The sequence below is a fragment of the Etheostoma cragini genome, chromosome 21 (assembly GCF_013103735.1).
Source record: "Etheostoma cragini isolate CJK2018 chromosome 21, CSU_Ecrag_1.0, whole genome shotgun sequence".
Classification (NCBI taxonomy): domain Eukaryota; kingdom Metazoa; phylum Chordata; class Actinopteri; order Perciformes; family Percidae; genus Etheostoma; species Etheostoma cragini.
In genome coordinates, this window is record NC_048427.1 from 12,237,823 (window position 1) to 12,251,668 (window position 13,846).

The window sequence follows — 13,846 nt, forward strand, 5'->3', positions numbered from 1 at the left end:
CCCCCCCCTCCCCCCACCATTAATTCTGGTGCATATATCACTGTAAAACAACAGGGCATAGCCTGCTTTGTAACTGTGGGGGAGCAGTTGTAAACTACTGCAACGTGAAATTCTGATTCCTAATAAATATGGAATAATCTACATGAAACAGGTTCTTAACTAGTCCCAAGGGAGTCAATTATGGCCAGAGAGTTGGATTCAGCATGAATGGCTCATTTAGAGAAATGAACTTCTCCACCATCACTGCCTACTGTGTCCAGAAGAAAATTCCAGACAGCAATGCTTTTAGTTAGAATGACTCACATTAACTAACAGCAGACACATCTCCATAATCTTCATTACAGCTTCCTTATGCTGTAAATCATAGCTCATAAACACCAGAGCACTCTTTTGAGTGATCTGTGCAAGCTCTGTGATCTTTATCTCCATCCCACTTTGCTTGGAACACGTAACCCACGTCACATTTTTAGCAGCACACAATTCTTTTTGTAAAGCGCTGTGACTTTCAACCTCAAACACACACACACACACACACACACACACACACCTTACTGCTAAAGATCATTTCTTCTTTCTTTGTGTGACCAATACTCTTTCAAATTCATTTTAGAGTTCACACACATTACCACCACTGTCTCTAGTATACTATAATCTTTCACCCTTTCTTTTTGTATTATAAACACTTTATATTACTTTGATTGTAAGATAAGCACAGCAAGTGAATTGTCATTCATTTCAAACAAAAAATGTGAGTAAACACAAACATGAAAAAGTAAATACCTTTTAGTCTGCAGTTCAAGCTGTGTTGCGCCTCGTTGTATCCGCAGTGACCTCCTTGATAAACCAAAAAAAGAGTCAAAAAGGGGGCTGGGATTATAAATTGAGAAAAAGATCCAGTTGGTGAAAAATAGATGAGGAAAAACAAGAAAAAGAAAGATGCTTTTTTTCTTCAAAAGAAATCACATTTTCATTCCCTCTAGTCTTTAAATGTGCATCGGTGTGAGCCAGTATTGAGCCAGTGTATTGTGCAGCCTCTTTCTGTTTTCATTCGCTCACACACACACACACACACTTTCACCTACTCTATGCCCCAGTATAGCCAACTCTCTCTCCCTCTCTCTCTCTCTATTACACACACATTTATGCACCCTCTCTCCAGCGTGGCGTCTTCTCTCTCTTTCTTCAGATTGATTTCTCTCTGTCCTCCTTCCTCTCTTTGTACTTCACTGGGTAAAGACTTTCCACCATCCATCTGTCAGTTGATCTCTCTGCTTTCTTTCCTCGCACCCAAGTGCTCTTCTATTAAATTATCCCCAATTTTATTCATTACTCCCTCTCACTCTTGTCTTTTTTGTCTCTCACTGTTTCACCACACATTGCAACCTCTCCTCCATCTCTCGCTCATTATTTCAGTCAATAAAAACACAGGATACGATCCCTCCCCCTTTATCTTCCGCTGTGTATGGATTCAGGCCCCTTCTTTGTCTCCCTTGTGTCTTTGATTCTAACAGGTCCTCATAAAAATAAAAAAGAACTGCTAATCCTGACTCACTTTTTACATTCATAAAATGGCTTTATTACCTGTGCAGTAGAAATAGAATATGACAGATATTGCATAGTTCGTGCAATATTCATGAATCTGTCAAGGAGGTGACCGACCACTGGTCTGACTCTGATTTCTGTCATTTAAATTAATAATCACGCACACAAAAATTCATAAACCTATTTTTTTTTTTTCAGTTACCCGTTGTGTTATGCAGACATTTCTGGTTAGCGTCACCGTCCCGTGGACGGGACTTTTCCGTCGCTATGGAGTCCCAGTTTTCTCCACTTACAAACGTTTTCATGACTTTAAAGCATTATATCTTCATAAAACACGCTCATGCAGCACACCATTTGAAAGAATAGAGTCTCGTGATTCGTTAAAGCAGCCACATCAACACATATGGTGATTTATAGCAGTTAAACGACTGTTAAGATAAACAGAAAATGTTGCTGCCGCTAGCTAGTATCTAAAGTTGAGTGTGCATCCATACCTTTTTCCTCGTGTCTTATTCCCAGCGGTGAAAGATTGTTTTCATACATGCCCAACAATCCAAGGAATTAGAATATACAAGCCGTTTTATCCAAAACAAGCTGGTCGCCTCCAATCTTGTAGTTTCTGGCAGAGTTTCAAAGGAAAAAAAGCTAAACAGGTTTTCATTATTGTGCTTTCATGGCTTCTCTCCCCAGGCTGCTACCGTGTTTTTTGTGTGTGTTTTTTTAAATTAAAACTTTATTGAAAAATGTGGACATACAGTAGGTAACAACATCTTCTGTACATCGACAACAACATTTGTTTGACGTTTGTAGTGCTGTGGGTGAACTGACCCTTTCAAAACAAACACTGACTAACCTGGGGGGGAGTACTACAATCAAACGTCAAATTTGTGCTGCTTTAAAAGATAGTAATGTAACAGATATCCATTCACAATTAAAACCGATTGATGAGCATAATGTGATCACTTTAACGCTGATGTGTTATCTTTAGGTTGGGAGATGCTAAAAACTAATTAGCTATTACAAAATGTCGTCCAATCACGTCTGATTGGAAAAGTGTATAGATGATGACAACTACCACACTCCTCCAATTGTAGAAAGGGGCAAGATGTGATAATCGTTCAAATGGGGACTACCATGATTATATCCATGGTCTTGTACTTGGTTGTGCGGTCAAAAGTGATGGAAGAACGAAGAAAAGAGAACTCAAGAGCGATGTTTCAAACCTACCTAGTTTCTTACCTCCTCACACCTGGCCATTTGCTTCATAAAGTGGGGGGGATTGTCGGTTTTGAAAGGTTAAGGAAATTGTTAGATTCAGGTCATTAAAAAGTGTGGGAGGAGGTGGTTTTAGACGCTGTTCAACAAGCACTTTGGTTGAAAAATACTGATCTGCTAGTTACTGCTTGTACCAGTGTTAATAATAAATACACTAATTGGACATGTAGCACCAATTATTTGTATGGCATTTTTGCCTCTATTAGATAGTGAACACGACCGGGAAACATGGCTGAGAGCGAGAGAGAGGTATGACATGCACATTGCACCTCCACCCCCCCCCAATTATTCAGTTGGAGTGTTTGAGTGATAACTGTCCTTATGCTTGCTTTAGGGTTGCTTTTAGAGACAATCAAAAAGGAGGTTGGAGGACAGAAAAAGTCAAGCTGGGTTGAAATACATTAATGCACACAGTAGTACACTCTGTACACTCTGAATCCTGCTTTATCCCACCTTTTAAGAACGACATGATACCTGCATTGTAACTCTTAATAAGAGCTCTAGTGGGTGCTCTCCTTTAATGGTGCTACACTCCATGGTGTGTATTCATCCCACTTCCATCCAACCTTGGTGCTTCCGCTGCCTTTGCGGCCCAGTGTCCTTTTTTCTGAGAATGAGAAACTAGCTTTTCTTTGTGCATTCTGTACGAACGCCTCTCATGCCAAAGGCGAGGAGAGAAAACTGGGTCACGGGCAGATGGACCATACAGTAGTAACAATATGCTGGCTAGGTTTTTAATTATTTATTTATTTGTGTGTTTAGTGAGTGCACTTACTTAGTAGAGTAGGAGATTCTGAATGAAAATAAAAACAAAGCAGAAGAAGAGATGGGAGTATAGGGCAGGATGAGAAAAAATGATTGATTATTGATAGTTAATAAGCTGTGAGGCACAGAGAGGGGTTTGCTTCAAATCATTGGCTTGTAACATAAAACAATGTCTTTAGGTTTTCGAGTGTGAACTTGGCAATGAAATTGGTGACTATTACTCAAACAATACTATCGCACGCAGACCAGAACACTGCTTTGCAAATTCACAGCCCTAAATAGTTACTCACTATTAAAATTAAAACATTTTATATATTATATGATGTGCAATGAAACTGCTGCTTACTGTGCAGGCGCCGTCAACAGCATACAGGCCCAGACCTGCAGTAAGGCCTTATTCATGAATTATTTTCTTAATGCAGTGCTGGACTCTGGTGGCCATTTTAAGTAACTGAAACAGAGAAATCAAACTGTTTTTTTTTTAATGGGAACAATAAAACAGTTCTCAGAATGTTGCTCTTTTCTCTGCTCAGAAATGTGTCAACATTCATTGTAGTTCTTGGAATGTAGTTGCTCAAAATGGGTGTTTCAACCATTGTGCTTGATTGGTCTGGTTTTACCAACCTCTTATTAGAGTAAAGAAAATCATGCAACTCTGTGTAATAACAGGAATTAAGTTGAAAACGTCCCCATTGCACTAAATAAAACGTTGTTTGGATTCTAAGAAACAAGACAAAGAAACCGAAACAACACATTTAGTTCTTGTTATGTGTCACACCATGTGAGTGTATGTTGGTGCCTTTTTAGCATTTTATCTTTGAAACATCTGCATACAGTTTTTCTGACAGGAAAACGCGCCAATCTTTTGATGCTTTCAGATGTTTAGGTCACTTAGCTTTGCATGCAACAATATTTTAGGTGTGGTACGTGAGATTTATGCATTAAACAATGTGTTCTGCTTTTCAAGAACATGTGAAAGAAGAACTTGCTGACCATAATTCAGTTATCTTTATTTAACTTATAAAACATTGTCAGACCAAATCGGACATGCAAGCTGTTATCTGACATGTTTCCTATGCTACCTCACACCACAGTGTCCTGACATGACCTGCACATAAACTGTTTCAAAGTAATATGTAACTATGTCCTTTTAAGCTCTTGGAATGTGTACTTACTGGTTCACAATATCCCTTCTCATCTGTGTATCGATTAATAGCAATTGTCACATGTTGACTGATGATTTTAATGTAATTTTTAAACAAAACTATATTTGTACTTCCTCTTTTTTATTTTCATTCCTTGCTGTCTGTTTTATTAAGACCCCACTGGTGTCAGGTTTCACTGGTTTCTCCCTCTTTTGGATACCAAATAATAAACAGAAGTACGTTATTATTAATTATTAATTATTATTAATTATTATTATTATTATTATTATTATTATTATTATATTTTATTAGAGCCTCCCTACCAGCCTTGTTTAATGAGTGAGTTGAACTATTATTTCCCATACAAAAGTGGGCTAGCCTATTCTAGTCACTTTTTTTGTAACTCTGGCTTGCCATTTTAGTTTAGCTGGGTTCTCTGGTTCTAGACCTATGAATGAACCATTAGCTGTCCTTAGTGCTTATTAGCATGGGTTTATTGTCATGTTTAATAATCATCTCTTACACTGCTTTTCAGTTAACCCTTGTACTGTCCTGTAGTTTGTCAGACAACCTCTTTTAGTGCAGCAGAGAGTATTAGAGTACTATTATCAACTGTGAAGGTTTGCAGAAGGTCATTAAGAAGTAACTACTCAAAAAGCTTTGTCAAGCATCTACTTCTACTTATGTTCTATAGTAACTTTGAATAACTGTGTCTCTTTCCTCTCTGTTTTTCTTTGTAATGATATTGTGTTCTTAGGTTCCCAGGTATTGCATGCAGTACTTTCTGGGGTAAAGTTCTCCATTTTCTCTAGTTGTATTAGTTAAGTTATGTCAAGATCTTGTTAAGTATGCTACTAGGAAGACTACTGAGGAGAAATAGTACTGCAGACGGGAAATATACATAGATACTGGAATTGCAACCCCTCTGACTCAGCCTTAATAGCAACTTCCTCAACATGACAACAGTCAGTTAGTGTTTGGTCACTTCTTAGTGCCTTTAGTCAGTGAGTTGTTTCTTTTGTTTGTGTTACTCTGGCAGGGCCATGAGGGGGGTCCAACATCTGCTGCTCCTGGCAGGTAAGAGGGATCCAATGGAACACAAGAGTGTTTTAGGACTGTAAGGTAGTATTATTACAGTTAGATCAAGCTCAGTTGAAATTTGGTGAGATTTGCTATTGCTTTTATACAGATGTTTTATGTGTTTCTAAAATCATATCTCACATTTTGCAGTGTATGAAACTATAACACAGAAACTAAGGGTGAGGCCTCAGGTGGAGTCACTGCAGCTGCAAATCTTGGTGATAAAGGCACTTAATAAAACATACAACAATAGTGCCATTTCAAATCTTGCTAAAAATGTTTACATATAGCTGCACATTTTTTAATGAAATGCATTTAAGATTCAACAAGTGCGTAAACATTTTGCTTACGTTAAGATCAATAAGGCGCCCTTTAGCAAGGCAGTTAAGCAGTGCAACAGATTCCAGTGAGAGGGGAGCAGGGCGTTGGCAAAGCCACTTTTCATCATCTCCAGAGAGGAAAAATAAATGTTAAAACAAAATCAGACAACTTGTACATTTTGATTTAAAAGGTGAGATCATATAAATACATTTATCGTAGCTAATAAAAATAAGTAAATCCATTTTGTGTCATGTTTGGCTCTCTATACAGTCATTACAGAATTTTAAATGCAATAAATTACATTATTTTACATTTATTTAATTATATTAAGCCAAATATTTTCATGAAGCTGTGTGAGTAGTATTTTTAGTTGGAAGATGTTATTTTACTGAATTACACTAAACAAAGGGACATATTACATTAACCCTTGTGTTGTCTTCCCATCAAAATTGAAAATCAACCCTTTTGTTGAGGATTTTTATCAACGTTTTGAACTTTTTCTTATATACGTTTTGTCCATTATTTCAACACTATTGAAACATTTTTCATGTTTGTCCCTTTTTTTGACGTTTTCAACACAAAATTTACAGTTATTTTTAGAATTTATGATCAATGAACCTCATTTATGGGAAATTATACCTAATGTTTGAGTTACAAAAGCAGTAAGTATGGAATTATTTAGACTAAAATAAAGGAATGGATGTTGATGGTTAATCACAGACTGGAATACGTCAACTTTTACTCAATACTATTTCGAAACCACTGCATTTTGTTTTTCAAATGCTATAAAATTGAATAAGACACCCCAAAATTAATGAGAAGTAGAGATGTGCCAAAAGACCGTTGTGTGGAATCAATCATGTTATTTAAGTAAAAGTTATAAAGTATATACAGTTATAAAGTAAAGTATACATTATTATTATTTTTGGTAATTACAACAGGTGATTACAAATTGGAGGCCTACAATAACACAATTAATTTAAGGTGTTAGGGGTTAATTAAAATTGTGTTAATCATTGATTGCATCTGAAAAATGTTGAATATAATATTTAAATTGAAAAAATATATTCTTTTACATTTAACAGTGTGTACTTGGGATGGAAACAAACGGGGAGCAGGTTTAGTTGTACAAATCCAATTTATGCAAATTGTATCGGAACATTAAAATTAAACAGTTTTCTACATTTTTTAATTGTACACCGTCTACAATTCTACATTTTTGAAAATGTTGAATATTCTTTCAAATTTGAATAAATATGAGAATATTTTCTATATTTTCATTTATTCTGATTTTAGAAATAAAACAACAACCTTTTACTCATCTGCTAAACATTTTTTTGTGGAAATGTGTAGAGTGATAATATTGCTACAAAAGAAAACTCCCGTACACTGTCATATGAAAGTCATATATTCATATAAAAGTTCAATAAAAAGCAACATTTAGGTATTAGACCATCTTCAGGAATAATAGAATGAAGATTGTCTAGTACCAAAATGTTGCCTATTATTCAACTTAATATATTTTTTTGCAAGTTAGACAGTGTGCGGCAGTTTTACTTTCAACTTTTGACCTCAAAAATTATTATTTATCTAATACATATATACAATAGACATGTAATTCATAAAAGTATTAAATTGCCTGCATACAAGATTCTATATTCAGTCTTTTTTTTTTTTTAATCAACAATTTTACTGCAGTCATTTTATAAGAGAAACATCACTCTATTCTCAATATCCTTTATTATTATATCATAAAGCCAAAAATTTAGATTTAGATATAAAGATTTATAGAAGCTAATATTAATGCCAGTTAATAATATGCCTCCCAATATTAATGTTTTTTTTATAAAAAATAAAGTAAAACAAAATGTACAATGCTTCAAAACAATTAGGAAAACGAATACTCTGTGCAGGCACACACACTCACACACACACACACACCAAACACACACACACACACACACACACAAACTAAGCCAATATAAGCCATGAAAGACTTATTAAAGAATGACATTTGTTCATATTTTGTTACAGTGCTCGCACTTCTGGCAAGATGTCAGCAAAAGCCCCAAGGTAATCAGTGTTCTCACATACAAGGTCAAGGTGTTAGCCCTCCGTCTTAAATATCTTTAATATTAAATCTTTCCTATTACCTCGTAGGAATGTGAAATGTCAATAGTTCACAGCAAAAACCATGTACAACAGCCTTGTGTGGTTTCTTGTAATATCATTAACTATGCCTCCAAAAATACTTTACTCCATGTATTTTTTTTCTTTGTCTCCTGCAGCCGTAGTTTCTATGTCCCCAATACTCACGCAGATCTTCTCTGGGGACTTATTTTTTCTGAGATGTAACAGCAGCACAGATGGGACCAAATGGTACATCAACAACATTGAACAAATGATGACAAACGACACCTGGAAGATAAGCAGTGCCTCACCCAAAAACTCAGGCTCTTATCAATGCAAGAGCGGAAGCAATATGCAAATGAGTAAAGCTTTCTCCCTTAAAGTCCTGGGTAAATGTACCACATGAACATAAGTGTTACAGTTCAATCTTCCACATATGTAAAGGGGGATACTCATTCCATACAAATAACTGTATAATGTTTTTATTTACCATTCAGATTACTTTCCCCGTGCCTCACTCACCATCAAGACAGGCCAGCCAGTGGTGCGGCCCGGCGATTCTGTTGTCCTGCAGCTTGACCATGAAGAGGGTCTGCAGGGATGGAAATGCTTTGTCTATAGGGCAGGGAAGACAATGCGGATTCAGTTGAGGTTGCTGAATGACAGTGTGAGTGTGGTCTTTCAAACCAAGAGACTGGAAATACCGGAGACCATTTTCTGGTGTAGTGATACTAACAAACAACTCAGAAGTAACCAAATCACAGTCAGGACCTCAGGTAGGCCTACTTTTTATTTTAATGCTCTCTAATACAAAGCCAATGGGAGCTGCAAATTCACGTGAGCATTTTCTGTAGATTCAGGACTACGAGTGACCCCTGTGAAAGTATAGCATTAGCATTATTTGCATAATAAATTTGCCACAGAAACATTATTATGTATACATATTTAGTTAAGTCATTGAACTATACGGTATAGATTAATTCCGATCTTCCTTTTCTTTCAGTGAAGGACGTTTCGCTGGAAATGTATCCTCTGCCCGCTGTAGTTGGGGACAGTCTGATTCTGAAGTGCCTTGCCTGGGGCACAGATGATATAAGCCGCACTATTTTCTACCAAAACAATGCAGTAATTCAGGACGGTATCGGTTACACCTACCAAATCTCTGATGTGAAAGAATCAGCAAGGGGAACTTATAAGTGTGCAGCCACCTTCACACACAAAGCGCGCACTGAAGGGCAGCCATACAATGTTGTCTCTGATGATCAAGATATGTTTCTCCATGGTATGCATATTCACTCTTTTGTACCATAGTGTATGCTTTTCACATGCATTTGTTTCACCAGTAGACACCTTTTAAGACGGTATTCTCATTTGTCCTTTTTTCAGCACCCGCTATAAAGGCATTTCTCTCAGCGAACAATGGCTTGTCATGTTCTTGTCCACTTTGTCCCAATAATATATACTACCATTGGTACTACAAAAATAATGGTCAGCCATGGACACTTTTGACTCACAACCAAGGATTCATAATGCCAAAAAAGAGTGGTACTTATGCATGTAGAGCAGTGTGGAACGACGGGAGGTCTTCTCTCAGCATTGGTCATGTTTGTGAGTTCCTGCTTTTTGTTTGCTTAAGGTCTATGACATAGTTTCCCCCTGATATATGTATACAAATTTAGAGCGGTTAACTCATCATGAGTGCTGCCTAGCCTGCAAGAACACGTATTTTGTGACCGTCTAAAGAAATTACCCTGATGATGTCTCCCGAGTTACCTTCCGTTTGGAGACTTTAAATTCTTAATAGAAACCTGGACAAACTGTAAGTCACAGTTTCTTACATAAAGGAGGATGAAAAAAGCATTTACCAAGCAGGGAAGGTCTATTAATTATGCAATAGAATTGCATTATGGTGATTGCAGGATCCAGTGTTTTTGGATCTCAACCAATGCTAGGGATTATACGTCAGGATGTCTCTGGATATCAGGCATCGATTCTGACCATTTTTTAATGCAACTCATGTGAGCTGTACAGCTTTTCAGTAGTGAAGTACTAAACAATGTAACTTCAGTTTGCCTGCATATTATTTGGCCCGTCAGAGCTCTGTTAGTTGTCACATGCTTCAAAATTCATATATCAACGTACACTTTTATACTCACAAGTAATGGAAATTCAACTATTATGAACTATCACAGGGTCACAAATATTTATTGTTATGTATTTTTTGTCTTTGTTTCAGATCAAGTGCCAACATTCATTATAACAGTTGTAGTCATCGTGCTGGTGATTGTGGTTCTAGTTTTAGTAGCTGTTTTTGTTCTCATACGGTATAAGAAGAGACATGCCACAGGTGAGTAACTACTACCTCTTTTTAGTTTTATGTAAGCACACTGAAAGCATCATATGCACTCCTTTCTCATTATTAGGACGGATTTACGAGGATATGCCATTGAAGTCACAAGGCGAATATGAAATGTTGCGTAAGGGTGGCCAAAAGGAGGGCGAGTACGACACCCTTCACCCAGAAGCACCAGGCAGACAGAAGAAAGAGGGTGAATATGAGACACTGAAGAAAGAGGAAATGACAGAGGGGGAGTACCACACTGTTAGGATGGAGGGGGCAGTTGGTGGAGAGGGAGGGTATGAAGCACTGAAGAAAGAGGGAAGGAAAGAGGAGCTATACCACACCCTGGGGATGGAGGGGGCAGCAGGAGAAGGGGGGGGATACGAAGCACTGAAGAAAGAGGGAAGGGACAAGGGGGTATACCATACCCTGGGGATGGAGGGGGCAGCAGGAGAAGGGGGGGGATACGAAGCACTGAAGAAAGAGGGAAGGAAAGAGGGGGTATACCACACCTTGGGAATGGAGGGGGCAGCAGGTGAGATGAGTGAGGAAGTAGAGAAGAAGGAGAAAGAGTGAGAATATTAGATAGTGGAGGAAAAGGTGGAGGCCAAGGCCGAGGAGCCATGAGTCTGAGGCGTGAAAGGAAAGATAGGTCTCATAACTTTTATCTTAAGAAAAATCCCTTTTACCGCAAACCAGAGAAGGCAAGCAATGTCTCAGTTACAATCCTGAAGTTCAAATTCAATGATAAGTTAAACAATGTAGTGCTGTACAAGAAATGTAAGTAACTCTGGGTGACTTTGTGTCACGGATTTCTGAATAGAAATCTGCAGAAATATATGTGTCAGACTGTAAGAAAAGCCTAAAAATGCGTGTAAAATATCTTAGATAATAAGAGAAATAGTTTGACCTAACAACAAAAGTTAGTTAAAAAAGAGCAAGACTGCTTAATAATACAACAAGACAGTAACTACAGTAACAATTGATGCCCTTCCTTATATTCTGTAAAATATAAATTGCCATCACATGTTAGCAGAAAAGAAAGTCATTAATTTAGTCAAAAACACCATATATTGTATCAGCTCTGATCCTGTCAACTAACTAACATCCATCCTAGATAGTCATCATATATATATACAGCAGCTTTAATTAAGCAGCATAATGAAGATTTTCACTGTTTCAGGGCTTTTTTTAACATTTTTTTTATTGAATGTGTATTTGCTTTTTTCCTTATAAAATTATATAGTTTCATTTGTAGATGGAGAATAGTCTAGTGATTTGACTTTTGTGTCTTAAAATGTATTTACCTTCCCAACGCTTTTTGTGATATTTCTATAATTTCTGCAGTTGCATTAAAATTTAAAAATTGTATAATATTGATGAACTTGAGAGAGAGTGTCATTCCTGTTGTATTTTATGTGCTGCAATAAATCCATTTTGATTAAATGTGTGGTTTGTACAATCACTCAATTACAATCTGTATGGAAATCGTGAACTTCTGGATGCCTTTTGAATTTCAATCAATAAAGGCCAATGAAGGTTCAAGAATCACAATTCATTACATTTACAACCCAGGTGTAATCTTTCTAACGGTTTCTGATGCAGAGGGGGAAATGAAAATGAAGGGAAAACAAATCAACAAAACTGATTGTTGATTTGTTTTGTTGATTGAATCAACTTTTGGGGAATAAAATAAAACACCTACCCATTGCTTTATTTGCACAGTAAACAGGACCGGCCCTTTTTTAAACACCACATTGTTGATTCCAACAGATGCCAAAACTCTGAAATGAGACATAAAGCAACACTAATGGGCAAAATAAAAGCAATTCTAAAAGCATAAAAGCAATAATGCAATGCTATCTACCCTGAAACAGGTGTCGTGGTCGTGGCATACTGTGCTTTCCCATTTTAAAATTATTTAACACGGTAGTTTAGTGGATGCATGGCCTTTTTCTGATGCAAAGTAACTAGCAAAGAGTTTATGGCACTGGCAATATAGACTTGTGTGGTTATTGGACAAGTTTTCTGGCAATTAAGGTTGAACGGTGTTATAATAAATAAACTTAACTTACCCTTGACTGCAGCGAGTAAAACAATAGTCTCTGTTACGCCTGTTGCTACTTAAAGAGCGTGTTGGTTGGTAGTTTGTAACGTTAGCCTTGTTTGCTAGCAAACTCAACGCTTGAAATCCGCCAACATTGACGTGTTTACTGCTGACGTGTAACCGAGGACTATCTTCAAACCACAAACTAAAATTAACCCTGCAACATGGGCTTAAAACTACTTTTGTCATGATGTCGGAAAAGATGGCGACTTCAGAACAACCTAACGCTATCCGTCCAACGACCATAGCTAGCTAGGTATGAGCAGTGTTGGGCATAAGTTACATCCAAAATGTAGCTAATATATTATAGATTACCAGTTACTGTCATGTTTGAGTAATTAGTTATATAACAATATTACTGTCTCTAGATTGTAATGCGTTACACTACTTTCACCAAGATAATACCAGAAGTTTGACTTGGCGGTTAGCATGGCTGCCAACTCTCACGCATTGGCCGTGAGACACACGCATTTGACTGGTTTCACACGCTCACACGCCACACCCCCGATTTCTCACGCTGAAGTGTCAACCCGGTCGGTCAAATTTCTGAAAGATGAGTTTATCTATAGATCTACCTGTTGAGCCACTCGCGATCGAGTAGTTGTGCTTTCAGAGACTGAGGGGGAGTTAAAGAGCCCTCCCCGGCTTCAGGTAGCTCTGAGTATCACAGACCCGTCCGTCGCTTCGTGTCCCCCCTCTCTCTGTAAAGATAGAGGTGAGCAGCGCGGCTGGTAGCGTAGGAACTTCAGTTCATTTTAGAGGACCCGCTCTGCTGGGGGCAGGGACGCGTTGCATCTATGCGTAGACCTCCGATAATGAGCAGCATACAGCCACCTCGAAACTCTGTCAGAGACCAGAGACCCAAATGTGCCTCTGTTTCTGTCAGACGGTCTGAATGAGATATTATTTTATTATGTGATTTCTCCATATCAACGGAGAAATAACATTCACAGCAGACTATGTTACAACTCTCCAAATCTCGGACAAACGAGATGGGAGGAGTTATATTTTGAATGTGCACATAGTTGTAAACATGAAGAGAAATCTGATGAAACACATCTGAGCTATACTATACTATATACGATACTGCAACGTTGGGCCACTAATGTGCTTCTCTAACCTCTGTGCATCTCTAAATGT

General features: G+C 37.6%; 2 protein-coding genes across 5 annotated transcripts in view; one reads left to right on the forward strand and one right to left on the reverse strand.

Annotated features, from left to right (window-relative positions):
* LOC117936830 (SH3 and multiple ankyrin repeat domains protein 1-like) overlaps nt 1-1,157 on the reverse strand; it is a 38,839-nt gene extending 37,682 nt beyond the window's left edge. For 2 of the 3 annotated variants that reach the window (XM_034860243.1, XM_034860242.1), the window contains exon 1: nt 781-1,156. The gene's annotated coding sequence lies outside the window, so the exon portion shown is untranslated. Of the gene's footprint in view, nt 1-780 lie in introns of all 3 variants that reach the window. The other variant, XM_034860240.1, reaches the window with a different exon arrangement.
* A 4,484-nt stretch (nt 1,158-5,641) lies between these two features.
* On the forward strand, nt 5,642-11,221 carry LOC117936831. 2 transcript variants are annotated; one of them, XM_034860244.1, is made up of 8 exons: nt 5,642-5,804; nt 8,163-8,201; nt 8,417-8,647; nt 8,756-9,034; nt 9,262-9,540; nt 9,645-9,866; nt 10,495-10,605; nt 10,682-11,221. In XM_034860244.1, the coding sequence occupies exons 1-8, from the start codon at nt 5,771-5,773 to the stop codon at nt 11,173-11,175; spliced, it is 1,689 nt and encodes a 562-aa protein (XP_034716135.1). In that variant the 5' UTR covers nt 5,642-5,770; the 3' UTR covers nt 11,176-11,221. The 2 variants fall into 2 exon arrangements, with proteins under 2 accessions (XP_034716135.1, XP_034716136.1); XM_034860245.1 differs by having other exon boundaries at nt 5,686-5,804; nt 8,423-8,647.
* The last annotated feature ends 2,625 nt before the right edge of the window (nt 11,222-13,846 follow it).

Coding starts and splice junctions, on each gene's coding strand:
- LOC117936831 (XM_034860244.1), top strand. CDS start 5,771: ATGAGGGGGGTCCAACATCTGCTGCTCCTGGCAG. Junction 8,202..8,416: donor ATGTCAGCAAAAGCCCCAAG/GTAATCAGTGTT, acceptor TGTCTCCTGCAG/CCGTAGTTTCTATGTCCCCA. Junction 8,648..8,755: donor TTTCTCCCTTAAAGTCCTGG/GTAAATGTACCA, acceptor TTTACCATTCAG/ATTACTTTCCCCGTGCCTCA.